Source organism: Zingiber officinale, chromosome 3A (assembly GCF_018446385.1).
Source record: "Zingiber officinale cultivar Zhangliang chromosome 3A, Zo_v1.1, whole genome shotgun sequence".
Classification (NCBI taxonomy): Eukaryota; Viridiplantae; Streptophyta; class Magnoliopsida; order Zingiberales; family Zingiberaceae; genus Zingiber; species Zingiber officinale.
The window spans coordinates 156,452,524-156,462,454 of record NC_055990.1 but is presented as its reverse complement, the minus strand read 5'-3'; the positions used below and the strand labels follow the sequence as shown (position 1 = coordinate 156,462,454).

Here is a 9,931-nt window from a genome sequence, read left to right as displayed (position 1 = left end):
AATTTACTATGAATGCAAGGAAGAAGAATATGAAGACATTTTTCCTTGTTTACCAAGACAAGCATTGAACATTCTCCATGATTCCTACAAAGGTGTTGACTAGGTAAAAATATCTAACTATAATTACTTAGTATCGAATTCCTACAATCGGAGAGATGGTAAAAAGTTGAAAAGATTCTTTAATCACATGTGTAGAATAAAATTCTCTATCAAATTTCTTGAGACTTTCTTCCCTCTTTTACTTATTCTTCTAGAATGCCACACTACTAAACTTATAAGATATATTGCAATTATGAATAGCCTCAAGTAATGTTAGAATATGGATTAATCTTAGCTTTAGTGAGATTGATTCCGCATTTGTTTAATGAACTCTGGGCACTTTTTGGCTGCCTAATTATCTGTCTCACTCCAAACCAGGGCCGTGGATTAGTTTTTGATCTTCAGAAATTGTCTAGTGCTGTTAGAAAGTAATTTCACCGAGTTGGAATTGGTTGACTTCTCACGAGAGAATGCAGGGCTCTCATGGTGCTTCCACGCTATAAATTGTGTCCTGCACCCTTCAGGCCTCAGAGCTTCCTTTCAGAATTTGCTGCCATGCATCCCGGCGACGTCGCCAGCGTCGGATGCCTCTCGCTCTCACCATCAACTCTGCTTCCGTCCTTCATGGCTCACAACGCTAGTAACATGAAGCCATGCTTCAACTTCACCACCACTACTCTCTCTGGTTTTGTTGCAGCAGAGGAAGAGCAGAGGCTGAGGGTGGCTGCGGAGGAGAGGAGGAGGAGGAGGATGGTGTCGAACAGGGAGTCGGCGCGGCGATCGAGGATGAGGAAGCAGGGGCAGCTGTCGGGGCTGTGGTCGCAGGCGGCGCGTCTCCGGTCGGCCAACCGCCGGCTTCTGGAGGAGTTGAACGGCGTGATGAGGGAGTGCGGCGAGATACTGGTGGAGAACGGACGGCTGAGGGAACAAGAAACAGAGCTGGAAAAGAAGCTGGCGGACCTGCAAGCTCAGGCCGGTGGTTGTTGTGTTGCTGGAACTCAGGACAAAATTATTCTGCTCTGATCAAGAATTCATTTGATGGAGTGTTTTATTTTATTTTATTGTTTTATTTTCCGTTGCTGAGAATTCCCATCTGATGTTGCTGCTTGCAGTTGCGGGGATTTAACGTGGATGAAGATGAATTGCAAAGAACTCTAGATCTGTTTGCTTTGAAATTATAGCAAGATGCTCTTGATTTTTAACTTTGATCTTTGCAAATCATCAGTTTCTTTTTTTTTTGTAATAGAGTGAAAATTTTATTACGGCTGCAGTAATTGTTTTGCATTTTCAAGATTATTTTGTCCCAAATTTATAATACTCATTTAATCTTCTCTAAAATCAAATTTTATCAAGAGTAAGTAGATGACGAAAGGACAGAGCAGTAATGATCCACGATAAAGGAAACAAATACATAAAGCACACGGTAAAGTAGAGTGTTCAATACAACAATTCAAGACACTGGTGGCTCAATGCAAAACACCAAAACCCATACAACTGAAATACTTGCACAACAACCAAGCACTGGAAACATGAATTAAAACTTGCCAAGTTTAAGACAAACTACATGCATGAAATACACAACACAAAGTAGATTAGCTGAACACCGCCAGATGAAATTGAGACTAGCATAAGCTTCAGGATCATAATTACTCCTCGTCCTCTGACTCGGCGTTCTGGAGCCACTCGACAAAAGGCTTCATGTTCTTCCAAACAATCGAGCTCTTGTTTGCACCAGTCAGACCTTGTTCATACCATTTCACTATGCATTCTTCCTCCAATACATCTCCATCATAAAGGCATTTGATCACCAGAGCAACTTCCTTCATTGCATCCCCACAGCATTTCCCACAGAATGTTTCAATAGCCCGCAGAAGACATAGCTGTGATTCCTCACCCTCCACTGCAGCATCAAGGTAGTTTTTCTTCTTCTCAACCTCTTTCGCAAACCCTTTGCCCACGCCCTCAAACATGGCCTCAAAGAAGGCATCCATAATCTCCTGATGAGAACCAGCAAGAGAACTCAGAAAGGAACCAACTTCACCAGAATTAGACCCTTTCTTCAACATATTCTTGATCTCTATTATGAGTCTGTCATTTGTGGTAGGTTTCTCTATTTCTTTAGCTACTGATTTTGCGGCTTCGTCTTTCTTCACTGCCTTGTCAGTTACATCATCAGTCGAAAGCATGACCATTTCAGCAGTAGCAGCACTAAGTTGTTCCTGGATGCGCTGTCGAGCTGCTTCAGCAGACGTATCAGTTTGCCATTGTACACCATCATCTTCAGCTGCCTCATTGTCATCAGCTTGACTATCTGGAGGGGAAGAATGCTCTTCATCTGAGCCTGTTGGCTTCTTCTTGGATGTAGCACGTTTTGAGCTTGCCCCTTCTTTGGATGACACAGCACCTTTTTTCTTGGATTCTTTCTTCAGCTTCTTCAGTTCTTCATCTGCAGCATCCCCTTCCTTGAGCCTTTCTTTCTCAGCACGTCTCATGCCCTTCTTATCTTTTGATGACTTCTTCTGCTCTGGTGGGTTCTTAATAATAAAAGTAGTGAGCTTATCTCTCATGTCCACATCAGAAACATATCCACACGCAGCACATTTGAGGGTGATCATCTGGGTTTTTGTGATTATTATGTCAGTTTCAGGATTACCACAACCATAGCATTGCACATACTTCTTTATGAAGTTCTCTAAAAGGCCAGCCAATTTGGCAGTGTCATGAGCCCCATTAACCAGTGAAGTACCAGTTTTATCATCAAACTTGGACTGGGCACCAAGCTCACAGCCAAAATACTTAGTTGTGTAAGAGGCTGGTCTGTGCAAGGCCTTTGCAATGTCTATCATGTTCACAACATTGGTCTTGATACCATTCCCACGACCCTCTATTTTGGTTATCATCTTTGGCATCTTATAACGATAGAAGGCATCATCACTATTTGAAGCGCCTATATTCTGCAAAGCCATCTTTGCCTATAAAGACACCACTAGATAGGAACTCCAACACCAAATATCAGGCAATCACAGAAGACACTACGACTCTATTTTCCTTGGTGCAGTATTGAGAAGTGACTACAGTGGAAAACGGCTCTGAATTGCAACCTTGGATAATAGTGATCTCTAGAAAAGGCTCAAGATGCAAATAAGCAAAATCTTCCAACAAGCATATATGTTTTTTTCTAAATGTTGGACAATATTCTCCAAGTAACCCAATTGATCCCAAAAAGAGAGACTCCGGTTCAGACATAAAAGATGACCTGCACTTAACTCCCTCCACTTTGACAGATAAAAATTGTGGAAAGCACTGCTGACAACTTCAGTTGAATTTAATATATCCTGTTTCACATAAAACAGGCCACTGAGGATGCAGATATAGCAAAAAAAAAGCAATTAATAAGTAAACCAATCCAAAAAGAGCAGGTGGAAAACAACCTCATATAATAGAGTACATTGTGCTTTTCTTTTAACAAAAAACACACTCAATAAACTCTTGTTTCAGATATACTGACAAAAAGTGGCAAAAAAGAACAAAACTCTTATATTTGATGATTAAGGAAGAAGAATCAAATTGAAGGTTGTTTTCATGAGGTTTCAAAAATTTTAGAGGTATGTATAGTGTTTAATGGCATGAAACATGACAGCGACATGGTCGACAAAGTCCTAAAGGAAGCCTAAACCAGCCTTGTGTTCTCAAAGAAAATAGCTGCTATATCCTGGTAACAATTAACAAAATTACTATGCTGAGCATGAAATAAGTTTGCTCATGTTATGTACAAGCTGCTTCTCCAATCTCTCAGACATCATATTTATACATAATAAATACTTACTAAACACTATCATACATCAGTCATCAGTTTAACAAACAAAAAACTTAATATGGTACTCTAAAATCATACACACACGGAACAAGTACCAGAAAGGCATGGCCAGATTGTTGAGACATAGTGTTTAACAACAAGATGAAATATAGGACTTTGTTGTATGACAAACTCTCTCTTGATCTCTTTATAAGGTCCAATTTATGATTATTTTTAGATGTTGACACAAGAAGTTGGCATGAAAGCAATGCTTCTATATACTCTAGCACAGGTAGACTGAAATATAATCTCATGTGTCAATCCATATAAATGGGCACAACCAAAACATATCACTCTGATTTCGACCCCGTACTGATATTGTATTGACACTGGTAAATATCAGTGTCTAGACCTGGTAATGTAGATTCTTTAGTATTAATCAAAAAATGACATGTCTCATCGTAGTGAACATTCTGCAATACAAGCATGACAAAGCACTGTCACACGGAGGTAGAAAGCCTACAAATTGTAAACTGTACTTGAAGAAAAAGCAACAATAGCATTTGAGGAACTCACATGTAATATCTATCTGGTGAGTCCATAATTTATACAGTGTTTAGTGTGCATTATGTCAAAACTGGTATTACAAATAGATATTCCATCTAGCCTTCACTGTTTCTTGATTAAATAGAAAGGTTGTAGACGTGATATGCTATAAGTGAATTCCTCTTCATTAACACAAAAACAAGAAATTTAAAGAAGTGTGAAAAGACTGTTGAACCTACAGGATTCCTTATTCTTCATAGTCATCCAGTTTGCAATAGGAAATACAAAAAAAAAAAAAGAGTAAAAAACCACATGGGCATAATAAAAAATCCGAGTAACAAAACAAAAGAGAATGGCATCATTCATTTCATCTAGAAACAGAAAAAAAAGGGTTAGATTGTAGCATTTCATTACTATTCTAAGTAACTGTAAACATGAAGAACAAAGTTCAATGCAAAAGCTTTGGATTTAATGCCAATAACACTGGAATTGATTCAACTAGAGAAGAGGTCTTAAGCGACCAAGCTCAGCCTCATGTAACTAAAACATTAGGTTACTCTCTTACTTTCAAATGCATTAGTTGCCATGATTTTTTAAAAGTAAGACATATCTAGAACTTATCGCTGAATAATCATCATTATATCAAAGGAAAGCAAAGAAAACTAAATATCAATACAATCAACCAACGCAGTCAACATGCAAAATTATTAAGTTAGATTAGTGTGATAAGTTGGTATATCAGCGATTGTATCCCGTTGGCAAATAATCAACAAACCCTTGTTTGGCACATCCATAAGTCCAAGGTGAAACATAGCAGTATATACATAAACATAGAACAAAGATCCAAACAAGACTATACCATATCGCAGAACAGACTAACACCGAACGCAAGGATGAAAGAATCGTCGAATTTCATTAATTGGACAAAAACACACATATAAAAGTAACGAAGACGACGAAACAAGATCGGATCCAAATCATAAAACAACCAATTTACATGAGCACAGAGGGAAAAAAAGCCGAAACAAATCCAAAGAGACAAAAAAAAAAAAACAGATTTTATAACTTTAGATATCCTAAGTTTAGTCGATCAAGAATTAATTGAAGAAAGAATCGAATACGAGAGGGGGAAGAAAGGGGGGCAATTACCTGCGCGAGAACGCAACAGAGGTTTCTTGGAAGCCAATTTAGGGAGAATTGGAGAATATGGACCGGATGAGAGATATATATAGTCGTGAAGGAGATGGAAAGGTCCGCAAGGAAACCCTAACATCCGTCCTAAGGAAACTCCTATGCGGCACCAGATTAACCGTCCATTGTTGAGATGACGACGACGTCAATTTAGTGATCCTGATCGGAATGCTACAGGAAGACAAAGCTAAATTAGTAATAGTGTCGTTCCTAACTGAGTTATCCTATGGATTTACAAATTAAGAAAGTATTTTTTTAATATTTTTTTAGTGCATTTAAGTCGATAAATTTTAATTTGGTGTCGTAAAATTCATCCGTCGCAAATTGAAAAGTACGAATACCGAATGATGCACCAACTTAACGTTCTCAAATTACAGTGACTAGTAGAGTCCCCCTGTAATGATAGGGTATCTAGGTTGTTATTTAGGTATTTGTGATTTGAGTTTTAGTTATGATGAATTTATAGGAAATTTTCTTCTAAATGAGACATGTAATTAAATGATGTTGGGCTTTTGGGTTACCCGCTGCGAGTGCTTCCCGATTTACTCTAGTAGTCGGTAGGAAACTTCCGTGGGACCGGACCGGTCACCCCAGACTCGACGTTACCCAACCTGGTTAATCATTTTTTTAAAAATTACAGTGGCTAGTCACATAGGCACCTGCGATTCGAACCCCATTTATGATGAATTTGTAGGAATTTTTCTTCCAAATAGGGCACGCAACTAAAGGATGTTGGGCTCCTGCGTTGCCCGCTGCGAGTACTTCCCGATTTACCTTGGTGACCGGTGGAAAATTTTCATAGGACCGGACTGGTCACCCCAGACTCGACGTTACCCAACCTGATTAATCATTTTTTTTTTTCAAATTACTATGGCTATAGTGTTATGGCAGAATATTTAATTGTCACATAGCTATTCGTAGTTCGATATCTAATCATAGTGTATTTATAGATTTTTTTTTTCCAAATAGAGGCGTAATTAAAGGACACTGGGTTTCTGGGTTTCTAGACTGGCCACTGCGTGCGCTTTCTGATTTTCTCTAGTGGTCGGTGAAAAATTTTCGTGGGATTGGGCCAGTCACCCTAGGAATAGCCAATGAAGCTAACTGTGATTGTCATTTTTTTAATCCCCGAGGCTATGATGTCACGGTAGGACATCCATGTTGTCACTCAGACACCCACAACTCGAACCCATCTATGACGTATTTGTAGGAAATTTTCCTCCAAATGGGAGGGTGGCGCAACCGAATGATACTAGGTTTCTAGATTGACCACCGCGTGTACTTCCTGATTTACTATAGTGATAGGGTCAGATTGATCATCCCCAGAAATAATCAAACAAAATAACTGCAATTATTATTAATTTTTTTTTCAAATTAATTATTTATGAAAAAAAATTGAGAAAGCACACAGGTAAAGAATTTCACACACTATTTTTGCAGGAATGTTGCATATATGTGCAAGACCAATAACACCCTAAACCAAACACTCTTTGCACAAGGTAAATGATACTAAATTAGCTTGATTAGAATTGATACACCAATAACTAATGCTGAACCAACGTCAATCCTTGCTTAAACTAAGCAAAGATGACCTTCAGGATTGATAAAGTTGGTAAATGTGTGAGATAATGACTGTAATAATCAGAAAATTAAAACTTTATAAGAGATTTCATCATCTCTATGAATCTCCATCTATACACTTGTCAATTTAGAGTCCTACTAAATTCTATCTTAATACTATGTGACAGTCATAAGGAGACCGTTGATACAAGGCTACCACATTTAAACCTGGCAAAGATGGGTCACCAATAAGGTGTTAGCACTTTTTTAATATAAGGCCAGATACACATGTTTGGGGGGATAGATGGTTAGGTAACGCGGCACTACCATTGGTTTCTTCTTTGATTGTTAGATACAGATACTTTGAGATCTTTCTTTCCACCAAGTCATGTTTTTTAATTTCCAGCTCATAGTGGTTGTGATTGTGAGATATCTTTAAAGATGACACATGGTCACTCCTTACTTTCATCTACTATTTCCATCATTATTTATTGGTTAGGAGAGATTTTCAATAATGGTAATTCAGAAATGTTATTTTACTAGGTATTAAAATCTTATAACTAATTAATTTTAAAATAGACAGTCGGGCTCAATATTATGCCCATCAAATAAATTCTAAAAACGAGTCGACTCGTAGTGTCAGTACATTAGGTTTTTAAGCACCGTAGGTAGGCACTCTTGGAGAATTGAAACTTCGACGTCGACTATATCTATCGTGTTGTCTCTTTGTAATATAAATCTATTATCTCAATACCAACTCAGCTACACTCGTGGGATGATTTATCATACCTCTAGATATAAAGCATGATAATATTCTCGTCAAACATTACTCATTACCGGTCCTGCTGTAAATGAGGAGAGATAAATCATGTACCGAATATATTCCTAAGTGAGAGACTTATTGATCGCAATCATAATTTGAACTCTTGCTCATTGATATAAGTTTATCACTTGGTACCAACTCAGCTATGTCCTTGAGGTAATTCATCATGTCTCTTAATGCAAAAAAAAAAAAAAAAAAGTGACAATACTCACTCTAACGGTCTTTCATCATCAGTCCCACGGTAAGATGAAAGAAGATAAATAAATTAGGTATTAAATGACCCTCCAAGTGGAAGGATTATTTGCCGCGGTTGTGATTCAAACCTTTGTCTATTGATGTAAATCTACCAATTGGGTACTAATTCAATTACGCCTTGGGGGCGATCTGGCATGACTCTTTTGGATCAAAAGATGATATAGCTCACCTCAAGTGACTCAGTATCGCCGGCCCATGGTAAGATGCAGGCAAGTAAATCACAAGAATTTTTTGTCCTAGCAAAACGGTACTTTTCATGAGGAAGATTATACATCCAATGAGATATTTTGCACCTGATCCACCAAGCCTCTTGCTACACTGGCTCCGTGCGTCTCACATGGCTAGTCTCATAACCATCAGTAGAGAGGTAAATTAAGAAATTAAGTAAGCCGCTAAAAGGATATTTCCATCGACTTCATCAGGAATCGACCGTTACCTATTTCTACAAATCTACCTGATTCGTGAGGCCTCTTTTTTCTTGAAAAAAAAAACTACTTCAACTATCATGCCTCTTGTCAGTAAAAGATGAAACCATTTCCTCCTTCAGGATGACCCCTAACTATACATGTGGCAAAGGTGATTCACTCACTCTCAACACCTCTGCCAACCTTTCCCTAAGCCAATACGAAGGAGGTAAATCACAGGTGACTACTAGCCATTAGTGCAGTGGCCAGGACATGAGAGAAGACATACTCGGACGCGTTGAGTTTTGATCCCGTGACCTAATGTGATAACACCTTATGCATTAACCACGCACCACTCCGAGGGGATCACCCCTCATTATAAGTATTGATGCAGATATATTTATGGGCCCTAAGGGAATTATGGAGAAGAGGGAGGGTATTTTGGTCTTTTCACATGTTAAGGGTTTGAGTTTTTAGAGGAGCACTGTTCACAGAGGAGTAGGGGGGCTTCGTGTTTTTCTCCGCCGCCAAGGTCGCACGCAAAGGGGGGGTCGCCTTCTCCACGCTGACGTCGACACTGATATCGATGTCGCCACCTCTGTTCTCCTCCGAAGCCGGTCGGCTGCCCCTTCCATCCATCGCCATTGTTGCCTCCATCTGTAGCCTCGCACACGCTGTCTCCCCATGTCACCTTCGGCGTCACCGACGCCGATGCCATCGGCCTCCTCTTCCCTCCCTCTCGTACGTCGCCACCTTGGGTGAGAGAAGTAGTCTGCACTGCCGCTTCTGCACCGTCACCTCCTCCACGCTTACCTCCAGCCACTGCCTCTCATGTGCAATCAGGTGGCCGTCTTTGACGTTGTCCACCGTCGACAACCCCTTTCATCGTCGCCACCATCAGTGGTTGCCGCCTTTGCGGCGCTACCAGCGATTGCTGCCTCCGAGCCACACCAGTGATGACAGCCTCCTTTTCGGCATCCACAACAGTTATCATCCTCCGATCCATGCCGTCATACACTTCCGGCGCCTATCCGATATCTGATCCACGTTGACGTACATTTTCGGCACTAATCTAGCCTTCGAGCCACCGCTATATTCCGACCATTGAGCTGTTATTTCATTCTCTCCATGTCGTTGTTGTGTTTCGGCCTTCGCACCACTATTATAATTGTGAGCTATTGGTATTATCTGGCCGGTGAGCCATTATTATTATTCGACCTGCGTATCGTTATCATATTTCAGCCTACGTGTTGCTGCTGTATTCCGGTTGCGTGTCACCTTCTGGATCCAGACTGCATTTGACTCCGTGCCGTCGCC

At 39.9% G+C, this 9,931-nt stretch overlaps 2 protein-coding genes across 2 annotated transcripts; one reads left to right on the top strand and one right to left on the bottom strand.

Annotated features, from left to right (window-relative positions):
• Positions 1 to 522: 522 nt before the first annotated feature.
• Positions 523 to 1,062, top strand: LOC122050809 (basic leucine zipper 8-like). Its single transcript, XM_042611683.1, has one exon. The coding sequence runs from the start codon at positions 523 to 525 to the stop codon at positions 1,060 to 1,062; it is 540 nt and encodes a 179-aa protein (XP_042467617.1).
• Positions 1,063 to 1,434: 372 nt separating this feature from the next.
• LOC122052966 (eukaryotic translation initiation factor 5-like) lies at positions 1,435 to 5,676 on the bottom strand. Its single transcript, XM_042614750.1, has 2 exons — positions 5,531 to 5,676; positions 1,435 to 3,374 (listed from the first exon to the last, which is right to left on the bottom strand). The coding sequence occupies exon 2, from the start codon at positions 3,003 to 3,005 to the stop codon at positions 1,686 to 1,688; it is 1,320 nt and encodes a 439-aa protein (XP_042470684.1). The 5' UTR covers positions 3,006 to 3,374; positions 5,531 to 5,676; the 3' UTR covers positions 1,435 to 1,685.
• Between the last annotated feature and the right edge of the window lie 4,255 nt (positions 5,677 to 9,931).

Excerpts from the sequence above, each read along its gene's own strand:
- LOC122050809 (XM_042611683.1), top strand. The coding sequence starts at position 523 with ATGGTGCTTCCACGCTATAAATTGTGTCCTGCACCCTTCAGGCCTCAG.
- LOC122052966 (XM_042614750.1), bottom strand. The coding sequence starts at position 3,005 with ATGGCTTTGCAGAATATAGGCGCTTCAAATAGTGATGATGCCTTCTAT.